Genomic DNA, 19,273 nt, shown 5'->3' with positions numbered 1-19,273 from the left:
CAAAGCAGAGAATCTCAAGAAAAACAGGCTGGTGGTTATTGCTAAGCAACCACAGGAGAAAGTGAGTGAGTGAGTGAGTGATGTGCATCAAACAGTTCAGTAGATGTATTCAGCTCTGCAAACCAATGTGGTGTTTTCCAGTGCACCGTAGTTTGCTTTTGCGGGTCCGCCTGCAGATATCTGTGCCCACATGCCACATGACAGTGCTGTTCAAAACAAGTGCTTTAGTAGCTGAAATTCTCAAGCCAAGATCCTGCTCCATCAGCATGAAGACCAAGGCAGTTGTCCCATAAGAGTCCCCAGAGAAACACCTAATGGTCTCCTCCTATACTACATGAGTAGGGCATGGCCACAGGAACAGTGGGAGGCAGGGGAATGCCTGGAACAATCTCTCAGCAATCTCCCAAGAAATACCTTCTGGCTCGATAATTAGACATGCAGCAGTACCCTATGTATTTTTAGCTAAGCTGTAGTGTGCAAGTTACAGGCAATTTACTGTACCTGACAAAATAGGTCCTGCACAGGCCACACACACAGATCCTGGACATACACCAGATTTATCACATGTAGGCATTTTAATCATTTTCCTCACACCATCCCTCTCTATTCTTTCCTCTTGACGCATTTGCACATGCATATATGAACACATACTGGGTGTAGACAAACATTCATTCCAACATCCTCTTGTCAGCAGTTCACCAGCTCTCCCCCTAAACAATCTCATTCTGCTGACGCTAACATATAATCAATATGCTTCAGTAAGGCTGACCTATGGCCACTGGGACTCTCACTCACACACAGACAAGCCCCCTCCTGTTCCTGCAGTGCATGCCTCCACGCAATCTGCTAAAAGCTACCGTAGTCTGCCTCCTCTTCGTCACGACTGTCAGCACGGTGATATATGCGTGTTTAAAAGCTTCCTTATGAGGGATATTGAGAGGCAGAAATTGTTACAACGCACCCACCAGTGTCCAGCTGTTGTTTTCTTCGCACAAAAGGCCGAATACCAGCCTTCATTGGCAATATGAGCTATTAGCTGTGAAATCCTGCCTCACTTAAAACAAAAGCAGGACATCTTACATCATGCTGTGTGTCAGTTTTATCTGTTACCATGATGGGACATGCTGAACTCAGTCTGGAAACGTGCTCACTGGGAGTGTGTAACCAGCACAGCATCATGTAGTGTGTCAGACCATGGCAGGATGTTTTAAAAACATTTGTTGGATGATTCGTGTGAATACATTTTTCTTCTCCTGTGTTTGTCTGTGTGCGTATGTGTGGTGGTTATGGTGGGGATGTGGGTCTGTGTTTGTCACTGTGTATCTGTGCTGGCACGCCTGGGTGCAGATCTCAGAGGCCCTTCAGAAGAACTACACGATGTCAGCGCTGTGGCGGTTCCTCAGTCTGGGCTATGCCCTTATGCTCTGTCCCTTCATCATCATCCTGGGGGGCATGTTTTTCCTGGCCACTGCTCTGTTTTTCCTGGATGACAGGGAGAAAGCTGAGAAACAGTAAGTGACTCAGACATTGTTTGAAAAACTCAGCATTATTTCATGTATTATTTAATCATTTGGTCTTTAAATATTTAATATTTGCTTGACTTGTCCTCCACTGACTTTCTGAGTAAGAGCTCAAAAAAATCCAAACATACCAGTGTAAAAAAGATGAAAATGCAGCAATAATATTGGGTTAATTCTAAGAGTCATGCACATGTTGTGAAGTTGGAGGCTTTTTCTGGACAATTCTTTTACCCTGATGTGTGTCAGGGACAAGCAGCCCAGTGATGCCAACACTGGTGCCCCTGAGCCAATAGAAAGTCTCAGTCAGCTGAAAGTGGTCCAGAGCTGACACAAGCTGTTCTAACCGTCACTTTGGTAAAGTGTGCTTACTTAGACTTTTACCAGCTCCCGCCTTATTCGTGCATTCATATTTTCCTCTTTTAAACACCAAGACATGAGCACAGTGGGCATGGTAACTGGTCATGGCCTTAAAAGGCTAAAACAAACACACTCATTCTCTTTAAGACAGTGAGACATGACTTCTTGTTTCTTTCTGACTAATTTTTCCTGCTTTTTATCACATTGGCTTACTCCCTTGGTGCCTGCGCTCTCAGAAATGATTTCCTTCCTGTTAAAGATGAGGGACATTTTTAAACAGGATGGCAGTCTGATGTCTGACGTCTGTCCACAGTCACATTTTTTTCACCCTGTGGAATTGGTTGTTGGTACTTCCCATCCCAAAACCCATTCGTGAAGACAGATGAGCGAGATTTCAGTGTAGCTTAAAGAAGGAGCTTATTTGTAACCATATGAAAAGAAATGCCATCAGCCAAAGTTTGTTGAGCCCCTAACTTTAGGATTTTTTGCATTTTAGATTCCAAGAGTCACAATACCATCCAAGCCAACAAGCTGTCATCAGTGTAAAGTATAAAGTTTTAATGGGCTCTTTGCAAAGGCACACTCCAGAGCTGCCCCCAGTAAGCTGTGCTGCAGCTTCTGTTGGGCCTGTTCTAATGGGGAAAAGGAAAGAGATGCAAAACAGTCACTAAAACAAAAGTTACACTCTTGCTGTGTACACACTCACGCTGTAGGGCAAAGCTAATGGAGCAGCAGATGGACTTAAACGTCAGGTCATTGCTTTTTCCCAGATATGATCCTTAACAAAAATGTGTAGCAGCTGGCTTCTTGGTAACCATGTTTTAGAGACTAGACAACAATTCGAAGTATAGTATACACAGAGCATAGTGTTGTCCATACAGAATTGTACAGACCTGTCCTAAACATTCAAACTTAAGCAGCAGCCGTTCTTATGTAAGAAGCTCTAAATAGCACCTCAGGGGCCAAGAAATATGACCCCATCCACAGCTTTGTACAACTTGGGTTGTTCTATGACTGTGCTATTTATAGATTCCATTCATGCTGTTCGTTCCCCCAATTTATAAATTCCCCCTGACTTTACTGAGTACTGTGCAGCTTTTTTCCCCCTCCTTTGAGCTTGTCCTTAGATACTCAGCTCTATTAATAAAAGGAACGGAGCTGAACAAGTCACTCACTGGAGCACGCTTGTCTATTTCAAGCCTTAAAGAGTGCTTTATTATTTCTAGGTTGTTAGCTTTTTTTGGCTGCAGGGTTGCCATTAATAGCTCAGGTTCAGTGTGTGCTACTTCCCCACGCATCCATCCAGTCTGCATTTGCACTTAGTGAGAGCAGAAGTGTCTCATCTGCCACTCCAGCGTGCATTGACAGTACAGAGCCAACACAGGTTCAAGCTGAGCACTGCAGCCTGGAGGACCAGAGAGGAGAGACACTGACACTAAAATAAAAAGACAGCCAGCATGTGATGATGCAGATAGGGAAAAACTGGCAGAAAAAGAGATTACTCAGATAAAATAGGAAGCGAAACAAAATAAAAATATAGTAGATGCATGTGGCTTTAAAAGTTGTTGTGTATTCCTTTTTGGGTAATTCCTTAAACTTTTCTTCTGTCCCCAGATTGAACCAACTGACACGACCACCCTCCTCAGTCAAGGTATGACCAGGTAAATTACCTTTTTTCATACAGACAACAACACACAGTTTATGTGGTTGACTAGTCAAGAGAGAGTGCTGGCACATTAACGTTTCTCGAGCTCTCTCCTCATTACCTGGTGAGCTGCATGTAGAGCTCTTTTCATTAGGAGACGCAGCGATCACAAAACAAGATTTTCAGGACTTCAAAGACACTTCAGCATGACTTGTAGTATCCAGGCCTGTATGACAGTGTAAACGCTGGAGGCGATACACACAATCATACACAAATGATTGATGATCCTTTTCCTGTGCCATTGTTCTCAGGAAGTGTCTAGGCATTCTTGAAGTGGTGGTTATGTGACCAACTATCTGGCATCTTATCAAGACCTGAGCTGCCCTCCCTTCTTCCTGCCTTTATCAGACTCACACACATGGTGCAAAACTTCTCTAATTATTAACTGGGGGGGGCGCAGTAAATGGCAGCCCACCAGACAACGGTGCACAGCAGGACAATAGGGAGCTACTGTAGTTCCTGCTAAAAAAAAAAAAAAAGATTAAACTTTGACTCAAAGGTTTGAAGTACAAGAAAACGGCTGTGGCTTGTTTGTAAAGGTTATCATGTTTATTTAAAGGGTTTACTCCTTTCTAATCATCTCCTCATAACTTTATCTGGATTCATTTGTCTTCTAAACATTTGTTAAAATGCTGTATGTACACAAATTTCCAAAAACTGTGTGTACTGCTGTGTTTACTTCAACCACCTCCCAATAATTTCCTGTTCGTTTCTACACTGTAAGATAATGATGGTTAGAAAAAGATAAACAAAGAGCGATGAGTGTTTAATAAACCTCAGTTTCTCAGGTAAAATTCATAAAAGATTTTATCATAAGCAAGTTTAGCTTTGGAATATAAAATTGCACAATGAAATGCATTTGTAGTCGTCCCCCCCCCCCCATTCAGAAAACAAATATAGAAAGAAGAACAAACAAGAATAAAACCCAAGATTACCAATCTGTACGTAACAATTTATTATGTGGACAGTCATTCAGGATATATATTAGTGAGAATTCAGTTCCAAAAAATAAATAATAGGCAAGTCCAGATGGTGTAGTGTTGTAAATTGGTTTTTAGGAATTGTGTTGTTGCTTCTTTTATTGTTAGATAATCCTCATCTGTAGCTGCTATCTGCAATGTCATAGTGTCCTTGAATCAGACAGATTGTGCCTGCAACTGCATCACAACATACTACATCATACCCTACCCATCGCAAAAGAGTAACAGTATGATGGATTGCACATCAGAAGCAACTTCAGAATATATGCAAGTTGATTTTCATGGTGCACTGACAAATGGAAGGCGAAGGCAGACCTGAAGGGAGGAAATCCATCTAAAAAGTAATGCTATGGTTTGTAAACCTGTCTGCTGCAGTCTCACGGCTGTACCGTTTGTAGATAATAGGCACCAATATACAAAACTGTCAGTATGGTATTGTAAGCACTGCAGTGTCATTACCACTGGCAGGGTGACATTACATGCACAGTGAATGGCAGGTGACATGAAAGAATCCCATATGACTGCTGCACAGCTCTGGTTTCTGTGAGAGTTTTTGCTCTCAGCCTGAGGGATTCATGAGTCCTCAGTCACAAGCAGCTAAAGCAAAACCTTGCTGTCAAAAGGTGCTAATTATAGAGGGCAATGATTCCAGCTTCATGAGCTCAGAGTTGAGCATGGCTGTGACCTGACTATTTCTGTTCTAGCCTGAACCCACGAGCAGCTCTGTGGTGACTGCTTGTCAACAAATTTGCTCTGGGGGCTAATCCAATCAAGGGCAGGGAATATTTCCTCCCTTGGGCCTGACTTGCAGATCAATAGAGTTCACAGTTCAACCCTTCATGCTCTCTCTGACCACTTTTCCCAGAGGCACAACACACTGCTGCTTGGAGAAACAATTAACGGAGAAACTGAGTTAAAGGAAGCTGTGGAGCATGCTGCTGCAGTAGGTTAATGGGAATATTTAATTTGACTTATAAGGAGCTGAAGTGACGGAGAGGAATTTAGAGGAGGTGAGAAAGAACTCTAATGAAAAAATGAGAATAAAGAGAAGCAGTAATCTCCTAAACTGCTACATCACAGTCTATTATTCTCTGGTGATGCAAATCCCAGACTGAGCTCTGATACGCTGAGGTCCAATTATCTTCCTCTGCTGACCACATTCACCCCACACCTCAGAAACCTGAGGACAGCCCCCAAGCTAGTGGCTGTCAAAAGATCTGCATGAGATCTGTAGTAGTGGAGCTACACATTCATTTATTCAGTAACCACAATCCAATAGTTCTCTGAGAGGAAATTCACATCATGATGTAAAACTGATTTAGTCACTGCTGTCCAAACTTTAACTGTTAGAAGTGTTTATACAGCTGCGGGCACATACTTATCTTTTTTCTCACTCTTATCATTCAGCAGTGCTCAGTGGGCTCATGCTGCTGGGTAGGGCAGTAACCACAGACCGCACACACACACACACACACACACACACACACACACACACACACACACACATAGTGTACAGCTTATAATACATTCAGAAAAGTCCTCAACCTTCCAATCTTACTCTTTTCATAATCAGATGAATGAAAGTGAAAAGAATTCTTTTGTCTCACCATTCACCACTTTCTCCACCCAAGCTCGAATGTGAAGCCAGTCAGATCTATAGTACTGTCAGCCTGACCATGTTCAGTCATGATTTGGGTCCTCCCTGCCAAAAACCACCACAAGTTGGTGTGATGAGCGTTTGTTCGCTTGCCAGACCAATCAAACCTCCGCTTTGCCAACAGTCTCCAGCACAGTAATAGTGTATCTGTAAGGAGGCACATATCAAAGCAATCACAACTCTAATTATCTCTATGTCGTGTTGGCATTTGAGCAATTTATTTGTTAGTTTGGCACATTAACAATTCACAGTTTACGAGTGAAACTAATAACTGAGAAAATGGTTAATCCCAGAAAGAATTGCGTCGGCACCTATGCACCACTAATCCGTCTGTTTAAGTCAATTACCCTTGTTTGTATGCAGTTGTTTTTCTGTAGTGCATCAGTTTTCTGGAAGGTGTATAGATATGCACAAGTGTGTATGTGTACATATGTGTATATACAGTAGATGTGGCTGTGTGCGTGTGTGTGTGTGTGTGTGTGTGTGTGTGTGTGCATTTGTGTTGGAGAATGCAACACACTAGATCATAAAATTGCTCTCCCCAAGCTCCCTGCACTAATCCTATTGTAGCAGCATTAGTAGCTTGTGTACTGGAGCGTCCAGGGCACCATAATGACAGACTACAACAAACAGCGGGACGCACCACTGTCGTTTTCATCCAATTTAAAGAGATCACAAACATGGCAACAAAACCTTAATGGTCAAATCTCTGGCACCATTTTGTTGACACACATGCTTTGTTTTGGTGTGATTTCAGCAGCAGCATGACATTTGAGGAAGTCTGAATACACTGTCTTCAACAAATAATAACAAATGTCTGTCAGCATGTTAAACCCAGATTAAGAATTTTGTCCTAACATGAAAAAAACAAGTGTAAGAAATTCTACTGTCAGTGAGTGCAAGATGAGCTTTGAGCGTAATACTGCATGGCTTGGTGTTATAGAGGAGCTGGTGGGGCTCTGCGTTAAACTGTTACATGTTGGTATGTTGTGTGCAGGGAAATATGTAGGTCACAGGCTGGTGCTGGCATGCAGGCATGATCAGGAAGGTCCTAACAGATGGCCAATGAGTTTTTGACCTCAGCATTAATTACAAGAGAATATCCTGTGGTGAGGAAATTTCTAACCACTCTTTTCTCACGTCTCTCTCTTTCTCTCTCGTCAGGTGACAACCAAATGAGGAGCCATGTAAAGGAGCAACCAAATTCAATAGGGATGAGAAAATGGAGATAAAAAGCGAGGGCAGCTGATGTGCTTCTTTAAGGCCACACTCTTGTCATCTTCACTCTCCATGCTGCCACGCTCATTATCTTCTTTCTCCGTTCTCCTGCTGCTCTTCCTTTTTACAAGCTCGTGGAGGCTGCTCAGATCTGGAGCGAGGGGGCGTCTTGCCCCTCTTTGAACTGCCTCTAAATCAGACTGGTGAGAAGTGCACTGGAGCTCCAGCTGGTGTTCTCCTCACCTCTGTCTATGAGGATCCACTGAACCTTCCAGGGAAGAGGTAGGGTGATAAAATCCGCCACGACCTCCTCCCACTCCTGATGTCATACTACTGAATGCTGACCGTGAACCTGCCCTGCCTGTCTGTCTGTCCAGCGACGTGTCTCTTATGTGTCTGTCTGTTACATTAGCTGTCAATCTGCACCAAGTGCCATCACATCATTACATTCCTCAGACTAAGTACTGACCACCAACAACCCTCATGACTTCATCACTATGTTTACATGCACATTACATTTTAGCTTTTGGATATGAAATTAGTTTCACAAAGCTGTTTACATCATCTACAATCATAAAGCTCCACTGGTGTCTTGCTGCTTTGAAAGCCTGGGCCAAAATGAAGGCTGCTGTAAACAGACAGTAGCTGTAAAAACTGTAGTTATGTGGAGTTAAGTGATTCAGCTCATTAAAATGTGCTGCAGAAATATAGTTTATCCATTCAAACAAGCATCCAACAATGAGACTTATACCAAACTGTACATCTTTATAACAGTATTAGCAACATTAACTTCAAAAGTGTTTGAAATGATGAAAGCAGTATTGTCATAAAATTGTGCTGTGCATGTAAACATAGCCATCAACCAAGAGCCAAAATAAAGCGTTACTGTCTAAAGGTCAGTGAATCAGCCTTAAAAATTGGAGCTTTCCCATCAACAGATGTTTCCTTTGACGCCCATATGTGTTTTTATTTTCAGCTTTTAGCACTTAAATCAGTGTGGACAGGGTGTCTGCACATGTTTAAGGTTTCTTGTGAATTTTGTTCTGTGTGATGTTGAATTTTAAACTGGAGGTCACTGCCTGTGATTGTCTTCAGGATAATGAAGCAATCTGGCTGATTTAAAATAGACACTGGATTATATATTTTATCATTTATAAACATAAATGCTTTTGCCAAACGTAAACAAAACGCTACTGTTTGGCTTTTAAGGATAGACACCTGTGTTTCTGTGTACATGAGAAGCAATACTGAGAGGAAATTTGTGCAAACCAACATATTTATTTTAATCCACACTGCCTTATCGGTGAGCTGGGTTTCCCTTTATGAACTGGGCGCTCTCTGATGGTTGGTTTTGAATTTCTGGACACAACACCCACACAGAGGCAGAGTCTCGACCATGCTGGTTACAATAACAGCCGTTGTGAAAAGAGACCTTTCCCCTTCATAATTGCAGATATCCCATTCCACAATTAGAAGAAAGGACCTTTGAGAAGAGCTGGAGTCACAGTCATCAGGTTATTAGTGAGAGAAATCCAAATCCCAGACAGGAACAGAAAATCCTTCAGCCGCAGGTTGGACTGATGGCGAGCTCTTATTGTTGATAACAGATAAGTGAGGAATCTTGCTCTGAAAGCAGCCTAGCATCCTCGTAGGTTTTTCATTCAGGAACTGAAAAACAGAGCCTCCCTCAGTGCCCAAAAACAACATCATGGTTTATATAGGAGATAGAAGTACACAACAGACAGAAAAGCTGGGTTTTCATTCATCATCTATGCATGAATGAACTATTTTACATGCTATTATGCAATTTAAATGCAATTTTGTAGAAAGAAAAGTCTGAGGAAGGCTATAGCTAGTTGCTTGTGTATATAAAGGTCTAGACAAAAGCTTAATTAGAATCTACCTTGAATTAGCTTTTTTTTTTACCTGGTGGATAAACTTTTAACTGAAACCTTGAGGACTAAAACTTTTTTAAAAGGAAAAAGCACTTCCCAGACCTCCATGAAAACACAGGTGGAGAAGAATAGGTTGACCTTAGGGGAGGAACAAAGGGAGACATCGCAGTGGTTCTTGTAGCATTGCTGTGTGAGCGTGACTCACTGGCCGTGTGTGTGGTGCTGTGTGGGCTGTGTCCTTGCTGCCAGAGTATTAGCTTTTGCTTCTCTCCAACCGCGTGGAGCTCTCTGAATGTGATTCTGTTCAACCTGACTTGTTTACACAGCCACATCTTCTTAATGAACTAAGCTTCTTACCTTCCTTGTATGTAGTTTCTGTTTGTTTTTTATTGTTACCAAATGAGTTTTTGTAATGAATACAGTAGAGGTATATACACACACACACACACACACACATATATATATATATATAGCTATATATAGCTATATCACGCAGCAACTTTAATATATTGTAAATGATGGCTTGGATGCAAAGTATTTATTTGTTTGTTACCATAATGAAGAATAATCTATAAAGGGAAGTTTAAAGTTTTGAGTATACTACACTTTTTTGTATGTCCTTGGGTTAAAAAATGCCTGTTTATTCATCCTTTTGTATGCTGATGAAACGACACAATACCTATTCATTGTGCTTACTGTGATCATGAATTGGAAATCTCACGTATATTATACACAGTGGAACTGCATTGTAACCAGACAGCATATTGGTCTCTTTCTTAGGGTGCAATACTTTTGCATTCATTTTTGTAGCTCTTGTACATGTTTTGTTTTTTTTAAAGAAATGATCAAACAGTTTTGCACACTTAATGTTCAGGGATTTATTTGAACCATAGCCTAGAAACAACGTCACAGTCTCTGCCTCAGAGGTCTGTCACTTCATGCTGACATACTGTCAATTATCATCAGAAGGAATGTTGGCTCTGGTCTGATGGGTCATGAACTGAGTTTCACTTTGCCAAATTTTGTTGATTTTAGTACCAGTTCCTTAGGAGAATAAGTCCTTTGTACCTAATAATTCTGTGTTAATAATCACTGAAGTGATATACTGAGACTATGCTATTTTCTTGTTATACAAGAATCGTGTATAAACAGACCTATTTCTGATGTGGAGCAGAAAACAGAGGTTATTTTTATTTTTAGAGCAAGTTAATACAAAGTAAAGTGTCAGAGAAATCATAAGATATTATTCTACAACTGAACTGTGATGCTATGTTGAAGAAAATGTACATCTGTAAATGAAATAAACCTATTTAATCACTTCATACCAGCATGTTGTCTCTGTCTGTCTTCATTCTGTGAGACATTCATCACATGCAAATGATTTAACATCCCACTGGGTCTCCATTAGGACATTCTATTTTACTTAATTACTTTCCCCTTGCCTGCAACCCTGTGCAGGATAAGTGCTATAGACAACGGATGGATGGAAAAACATGTTTTCACACCACAGCACGGCTTTGCAGTGTTATGCAATGGAATTGAGCCCTGGATTAAGCTATATGTTATCATGGGCCAAATAGTGTAGAATTAACTTTAATGACAAACCAAAGACTAACATCACACCACTTTTCTGCTGTTGTGATAATATATGAGAGCAAATTGTAGATTTACCAGCTGCACAAATTGTCAGAATTATATGAAATAGCATCAAATAAAGTCCTCTAACTCCACAGCACCTTCAGTGAGTGGTGCTTTCATCTCCTGAGATACTGCTGCAATTAAGGACTGTGCTTCAGTTAGAGTTGCTCTTTTGTCATGTGTTTACTTTTTACAGTTTTAGAGATTAGAATTTCTGATAATCACTGAATCTCATTCCCTGATGGTTTTCCTTATTCACATCCTCATAACTAGGGAATATTTTCTGTGTTGCTGTGACGTGTTACCTAGTCATCTATTGCAATCCAAATCCACCTGTTCAACTATTTAAATTATTATTAAACTAAATTTCAGTGAAGATACGCAAGAGCAAATGAAGTCAGAAACTTTTGAGAGTTAGATACCATTTTCCTCTCCCCATCTTTGCCAGTTCTTACAAAGGCTTTTAGCACAGTGGGAGAAGCCCAGAATCTATGAATGAACTGCTGGATTGTTCAGGTGCAGTCAGGCAGGCATGTGTGAGGCTCACTGTGTAAAGTGATCTCCAGTGCAGTTTACACACACACCGACACATCACAGACATGCTGTGGGTCCAGTGAGAAAAAAAATATTTATCTTGACAAGAAGTGGGGAAGTCCTCAGGTAAAAGCTGATTGTGTGCTGATGTTCATTACCTAACATGACAGGTAATAGCACTAATGGAAAAGTCTATAACAAGTCTACACAAACACAGGGAGTAAATATACACTGCATGTGGACAAAGGCAGATTTGAGATGTTGGCTCTGAGGCCTTTCATTAGGCAGAGCTACATTTTAAACTGATCCTTCTATCTGACATGCTCCCAGTTTGAAGAGGGGAAGATTACATAGGAGGCAGAGGAAGCACAGAGTGGAGAATTAGTGTTTGGTTGGTGGATGGCTGAGAGAAACCAACACCCTTTCCCACAGTCAGACCAGTATGCACCCCAAAGTCAGACTCCAATCTAAAAGTCAACACACCTAGTCATGCAGCGGGCAGGAAACACTGGGGCGTAGACAGGAAAGGGGGAGCCATTCTAGTGAGCACTGGAATTTCCATTTGCACTTTGCCACTGAGGACAAACTTTGTACACCACACAGGGTAAATTTAGGTTGAAAAATAGCCACTGGGGGATGTGATGCTTCAAAATGTCAACTTGTTCGAGGTTTAAAAGCAGCATTGTTTACACCATCCTTCTTTTAAAAATTGTACCATGCATTTTGAATCACAGCATCCTTAGGCTTTTTGTATTTGTTCATGAAGCATTTTTAACTATATATACACTTAATTATGTGGTTAATTAAACACAAAGACAAATATTTACTATAGGGGAAGAAGACAGGTAAGCAAATGAGAGGGTACTGCAATAAAAGTAGTGTCATTCTCTGTAGTGTCATTATCAGTGGTTCAGGAGCCAGATATTTATATATAAATACACCATTGGTTTATTTTCCAACAAACAGTATAAAGAATACTGTGGGCCCTTAAGGTGTGTGCACCAAGGAAGTCAATATATAACTGTTAAAGTTTATTACAAAGCAAATAGTGCTGTGTAATTTCTTTTGAGATCTGTCCTTGATGTTGTGTACTTTCTGTACCTCTCAGCTTTTTACAGCACTAAAGATTTTATTGGCACCTTGTATCTTACAAATATTTACACTGTGATTTGCAGGCTGTAATCTGGAGCATGTTTAACTATATACAGTTTTCACAGAGTGTCAGCACAGTGAGCAGTTATAGAAGTAGGAAGATGTCATTTAGAGTATTTATCAATAGATTAGAGCAATCCAAAATAGATGAATGCTGGTGAAGCGTAGTGGCGTCTTCTGGCAGTGTTTTACTTCATCGCTGGTGATTTGAAACAGGCTTCTTCATTTTACCATCCATAATGCAGTGAAGTGTGTTAACAAAGTCGAAAACCTTTAAAGGCTTTAATTAAAGAACTAAACTGGCTTATATCACAAATCAGTACTGGCTCATTTTGGCAGCATCTCATTATAAAATCAGAAAACAATCAGTTTATGTTGTGCCGACAGCCATAATCACAGTTAATTATTCTGAGGCTTTAAAATAGCAATCTGTCAAGAAATATGACTCACACTATTCCTCAGTGAATTTGTGCTACAAGTGTAATACATTTGATTGTATATGCTCCTGAAGATTTGCTACCCTCCTGAGTTGGGATAAGGGATTTCAGACAGAAGTGATCACTACCAGAGTCTCTGTAGGATTGTCTGTGTGTTTGTTTGTTTGTTTGTTTGTTAGTCTTTTGGGAGAGATATTCATGTAATTACTCTGACCTGACAGTTATTACAGAAGTACCAGCACAGCACAAATCAACGTCAGGGTAGGAAAAGAAAAGCGATAGCACATTTGATCACACAGAGCCAGAATAGGCTGTCTGTAGAAGAATACATGAAACAGAAGTATCTTCAGTCCGTGGTATCACACCTCCACTGTGAATATCTCACCTCTCTCTGTTGGCACCCACCGACATTTCCAACCTACTGTAGAAAGAAAGCCACATTCACTAATGCAAGTGGGGGAGAAAGATAATAGGAGTCTCAGTTTTCATCTGGTGAGATGTTTGTCATTTTCCTCAGACTCATTTGATGTGAAATAGTGTGACCTGTATGAGAATGTGAGATCCAGGATCTATTTTCCACTGTTCCGGCAACATGTTAGGGTGGAGTGTATTTATTTAGCAGAATTCAGAGCACTTCCTTTTTGTAATCCATAGCAATAAAGCATGGATAAAACATTGATGAAACGAGCAAAGATTGCACTATACACTGCATCATGTGAAGACAAAGATGCAAAGTGACGCAGTCATCCACTGCACATATTTCTTCTCCCAACATGACTGAACATGAAGGGTTAAAAGGCAAAGCAGCAAATGAAAAACAACAACTGATTCTCCAGGCTGTTAGTGCAATTGAGAGGAAAAGGCAAAAATAGCTCTTTGCCTTATTCGAGGCTCACTGGAGGCGTGGACGTTGCTCAAGTTTTTCAACCACTGTCATTACAAGAAGACACACTGAAGCAAACAACCGAGGGTCAGAGATGGCAATAAAACACCACGTCTGAAATATAGGAAAATGTCGAAAACATGATAAGTAGAAGTAGAGATAAATACATATCTGTGGTGTTTTAACTGCATTTAATGCAAAACTGATGTTTTTTTTCTGTAGAATTACATAAGGAGACAAAAAAGTTATCCCATATGCACATAGGGAACCAGAGTGGGGCAGAACAACAATAAAGAAACAAGACAATAAATATGTTAATACAACAGCAGCTGTCTATTCAGAAAGTCAACAACAATAATATCCATAAATCAGTTCTACAGAGGAGGTCCAGATGTGTTTCCACAGTCAGCTAAGTACAGCTGAGAGATCTTTCTCCAATTCTTCCTTTACAATTTTTGAGCAGTGCTGCTTTCATATGTCAATGGACAGTGAGGCATGAAGAGCCAACTAACCTTAGCTGTCACAGTCTGCATTAATGCAGGGCTTTGCTTGGTGTTGGTGTGTCATTAGAGACAACACATGATCCAGAGGAAGCATGAGATGCCCTCCTCCTCTTTGCCATCTACCCATGTGGAAGGAACAAGAGATGTGCTTCATGGTGGACTGAGCAATGTCAATGAGGGAACCAAGATTCAAGAAAACGTGAATGGCAAAGTAACTGTGAGGCCTGATGTCACTGGAGCCACAGTAGCAGAAGACGTCATTACCCTCCAGCCAGTTTTAATGATCACGCCTTGTCTCCCATCAGCTTTTGAGGCAGTGGCTTCATTTCAAACTGTGCCAGTAAGGTCCCCAATGCAACAAGGGATTAATTTGATTTGCATGCTAACTAACAAGGATGGGATGTAAATTGACAGTGGAATAGTGTTACCACAACCGTGCTTGTTATGTGCCGCAGTGGGTTCAGTGTCATGGGTGCAGCAAGTGTGAGTTATGAATACAAGAGTTTTCTGAATTAAACATGAGCTTATGCTTGACTTGGCAAAGAGTGAATGATGTCGGCTGGCTTTAGTTGCTGTTTTTAGCTCTCATGATTCCATATTTAGAGCTACTGTTTCCACTGCAGCATGAACTGATTCAGAAAAACCTCCAAAGCCTATTTATGCACGCACCAAAGTGTGCACGCTAGCATATGCACAGAGGCAGTTTTGTGAATGACGTGAATGTATAGTGCTGGGTGCAGCAGTGAGTGATGACAGCTCTGTGTTAATGGAAGCTGAAGAGCATGGTGTATTTACAAAACTTTATGTACATACAGGTACACACAAATATGCATGTAGCCAAACTGCCACAGATGCACTGGTGCACAAAAACCATCTCACACCCACAAGAACATACACAGAACTGAAGATGCATACAAACAACCTCTGCTCAGCCAAGAGGTCAAGTGGGTACCAGTTTTACTGTGACTTGTCATTAAACATAGATAAAGAAAATTAAAACAGGATATTCCTTTATTTTCTCTTTAGCACATAGCATTTCCTTGACCCAGGGATACATTATACTGAGCTTTAATATTGCACTTCCCTGGGTACTAAGGTGCTTTCTATATGGGTTGAATCACTTATGCTGTAATACTACAGTAGATACCTGCACTGCAGTCCCATTTGTCAAACCAGTGAATCCTGACAGCAAAATCCATTTGTGCCAAAACAGACAACCTCAGTATTTTCTTCATTTAAACACAGCAACATTTTAAGCCACAGTTTGGGTGTGACTGTAGGGGTGTCAGTGTGGCTCAGATCAGAAAAGTGTAATGACTTCATGTTAAAGCCCCTGTCAACACGACCAACGTGATAAGACAATTTAAAAGAACATCCTAGAGATTATAGCAGTGGCCGGGGTGAAGGCAGCACTGAAGCAGGATACTTTTCAACAAGGAGAGAAGTTTGTTTTATGGACACTGGCAAAGCAAAAACTGGAAAAAGAAGCTGTATAGGTCATGTATTGTGCTGGACAATCAGCCCAATACGTTTGGTCTTTGCTGTCTTTTTTGAAGCCACAACCCACCATCAAGGCACCGCATCTCTGAAACTGCCATAGCAGGGATGTGCAGAAGCCTTTGAACCCTGATATCTATGGAGATCCTACAACGTTTCCTCTAATGCCACCAGCAGATCAAAAGCCACATTAATCCAGTCAAAAATATTAACTAGAAGATTGCCATGGAATTTGATGCACACAGTTGTGTTGCCTACAAAAGTAATAATATCATCCACAAAGGCATTTTGTCATTGCGAATTAGCAAATGTATGGTGGTACACCCTAAATGAAAAATGGTGTTTTATATATGTGTTTTACATGTTGACATTAGTAGGAACACGTGCAAATGGACATTCATTTCCATATAGTACCTAAACTACGAACTGAATGGAGATGAAATCAACTCAGGCTTGATAATTAATTCATTCAGGCATATTATCCTAAAGCAAATAAGTTGCCTGTCCACAAGACATTATTGCTTTATGAATGAAGGCCTCTATTTTTAACAAGGATTTAAATATCAAAATACATCTTGCCTCAGCATTGTCTTTTTCTTCTGTTTTCAGGTCCGCTGCCTTGGTCGCTCGAACAAACATGCAGCCTTTTAACCTTCATTTTATCCAGGCATTACTCTTGCTATTATAAGCTTCTTTTCATGCTCTCGTCTCTCACTTTCCTCAACTCTGACACAAATGGAGGAACAAGAGCAGAGAGCTGTTAGCTGCAAATGACGGCGCACTCTGAAATGAGTGATGAATGCAGTTGATAGATTATTCATGATGGCAGGTGACCTACCAGACACCGCAGAGTGATGGGGACACTGACGGCATTCTGCTACGCATTCAAATATACACAAAGTGGAATAAAACATAGGCATAAAACATCAACTCAATTTACACAAAAAACTGTTTGAAAAGGCGTCCTTTCAATTTTCCTCATATCGGACTAAACCATTTTAAGGAGGGGTGAAGAACAGATATTTGGAAAACTTTCATCAAATTGCATGTTTCTGTGGTTTTCATTAAAATCTCTGGCATAGAACTAATATAAATGTTAGAATTATTCACAGAACAGGGGCCTTTAGAGTATAACTGCTGGATTTTGTGGGGCCCCCACTACAATTGTCACCACCTTTCACCCCACTAGTGACAGCCCTGTGTGAAAGTACAGTCTGATACACTTCAAATCATGTCATTCTCTACTCTCTCATTACCAAAGGAATGACATTTCACGTATGCCAGTAAAGTAGACTGAAGATTTATATTTTCTTCTAAATCATAGGAAATTGACTCAAATTCTATGTACAAGTAACAAATTCCAAATTCAGATATACTGTTTAAGGAGTGTGACATTAGAAAAGAAAGACACAATAATAAGTCGCATAGATAATAGCACAGGCAATATGCTAAAGTTATTGATACAGAAAGAATATGTACAGTTCTTGTGTCACACTTACGGTCTTCTTGCATTGAGTCTGGTTCTGACCTCAGTTTCACAGTAACATCCCTCTCTGGGTTAGGAAGTCAACCTCTACAAACACTCATCTGAGATTTATTTGGGTCAAGTGGAGATGTAAAGAAAACAAGAGAAACATGGACAAGTTCTCAGTCACATTCAAAGCCAATATAAAAACCTGAATGCCTACTATTTGTGATCACATATAATACCATTTAAGGACAATTACACATTTTTGAGAACAAGGTGCAACAGTCTCATTAATTAACTAGTTATTGCTACCTCAATGACTAAGTTGTGTGTTTGCTTCAGCATGCTACTGATAAGGACAGGGGCTGCATCATGAGCTGATGACAACAGCAATGAGACTTTATAGATATTGGCAACATCTTGGATTCTTGTGTTGTGATGAAAGGGATTTGAAAAGGATTCTCATTTGGCTGTGGTGGAGAAATCCAGAGTGACAGGTGAATCCATTTGCTCCATCTTACTTTCAGCTGAGAATATCTCAGATCAATCTCATTGATCAAGGCCATTCATTTCTTGCCTTGATACAAATACATTTAGCTAGTGACATTCATATTGAAAGTCTCCTTAGACAATGAGAATGTCCGATGACCTCTGACACAGGGAACAGAGTGCAAAAGGTCCCTGTGTGTCATCGTGACCTAGGTATGACCTCAGAGCAGGCTTCTGTGATGGAGGCGAGCTGCTAGCAAGGCCTGGCTGTGGTAGGTAAAGAAAAAGAGCACCCAAATCTGTGCAGCAGGCAAAATGCCACAGTATGTTAACATGCTGTGCAGCTTTGTAGCCTGTGGACAAAGAATGAGAAGCAATTCAAGAAAACCTGCTCACACCCAGAGGGGCTGAGCTGGATGGCAGTGACAAAATGCCTTCAGGTCATGTGCATTCAAAGACTTTGAATATTAAAAACACTGGTGTATACAGGTGTAATTCTGCTCAGGTGTATTAGGACCCACAGTATGTCCCTCTGTAAATGCTAATTACATTTTGATTTTGATTTTAACACAACATGAAGTAAATTATGCATGGCAGTCACTGTGGGAAAACTGCTGCTCTAAGTGCTACAAACAGGGTGACTACATCCCAAAACAGTAGTAGCACACACACTGTTTTCCATACCAACCTACCCTCATGATGTTTATCCCAGTTTTAATCTGACCAGTGAAGATGCAGGAGTAGGCAGCAGCCAACAGCAGTCTCGTGGGAAACGGGGGTTTATGGGATGAAGGCAGCAGGGTAATCCACGCAGAGCTCTCTCCCACCTGCACTACACATTAAATATTCATTTTTACATGGGAGAGTGACTGCAGTCTTCTCATACTTCTCATACGCTATACAGGTTCAATTGATTAGTCTGCTCTAATTGTTTTGTTTTTTTTTAAATGTAGCATCTTGCTAGAGGACTGGATGTAATATTCATGTCTGGGAGCATGGCCATGATTTTAATAGAATTACTGCAATGTGTCTGTCTGACTCGCACAGGCTAAATCTTTGATCTCTGCAAGTAAATTTACAGACATGTCAGTTATGTAAAAACATAATTAGTATTTGTTTATACTGTTTTTAGGAAAAACTGTATGTAAAAGCTAATGACAAGAGCTACCAGAAAAATATCTGTGAAATAACTACTTCTATAATGTAACATTTTCATTGTATATTTGAATAAAATCAAAACTATGATTATGCATTTTATTAATCAAATAGGCATTTTTAGATGGCCTAAACATAGCATAAACCTACTAAAACTTAACAATACAAAGGAGGATGGGATGATG

At 40.5% G+C, this 19,273-nt stretch overlaps 2 protein-coding genes across 3 annotated transcripts in view; both read left to right on the top strand.

The window, feature by feature from the left end:
• Nucleotides 1-10,659, top strand: part of spns2 (SPNS lysolipid transporter 2, sphingosine-1-phosphate) — a 56,678-nt gene extending 46,019 nt beyond the window's left edge. The window contains exons 11-13 of one of the 2 annotated variants that reach the window (XM_026327862.2): nt 1,348-1,511; nt 3,492-3,528; nt 7,384-10,659. In XM_026327862.2, the coding sequence (XP_026183647.1) occupies nt 1,348-1,511; nt 3,492-3,528; nt 7,384-7,398 (216 nt within the window). In that variant the 3' untranslated portion in view covers nt 7,399-10,659. Of the gene's footprint in view, nt 1-1,347; nt 1,512-3,491; nt 3,539-7,383 lie in introns of both variants that reach the window. The other variant, XM_026327863.2, reaches the window with a different exon arrangement.
• ftr82 (finTRIM family, member 82) overlaps nt 7,592-19,273 on the top strand; it is a 33,111-nt gene continuing 21,429 nt past the window's right edge. Inside the window, exon 1 of the mRNA XM_026327857.1 lies at nt 7,592-7,719. The gene's annotated coding sequence lies outside the window, so the exon portion shown is untranslated. The remainder of the gene's footprint in view (nt 7,720-19,273) is intronic.

This window comes from Mastacembelus armatus, chromosome 14 (genome assembly GCF_900324485.2).
Source record: "Mastacembelus armatus chromosome 14, fMasArm1.2, whole genome shotgun sequence".
In the NCBI taxonomy this organism is placed as follows: domain Eukaryota; kingdom Metazoa; phylum Chordata; class Actinopteri; order Synbranchiformes; family Mastacembelidae; genus Mastacembelus; species Mastacembelus armatus.
Note: the sequence above shows the minus strand (reverse complement) of the source record. Positions and strands in the feature narration are given on the sequence as shown.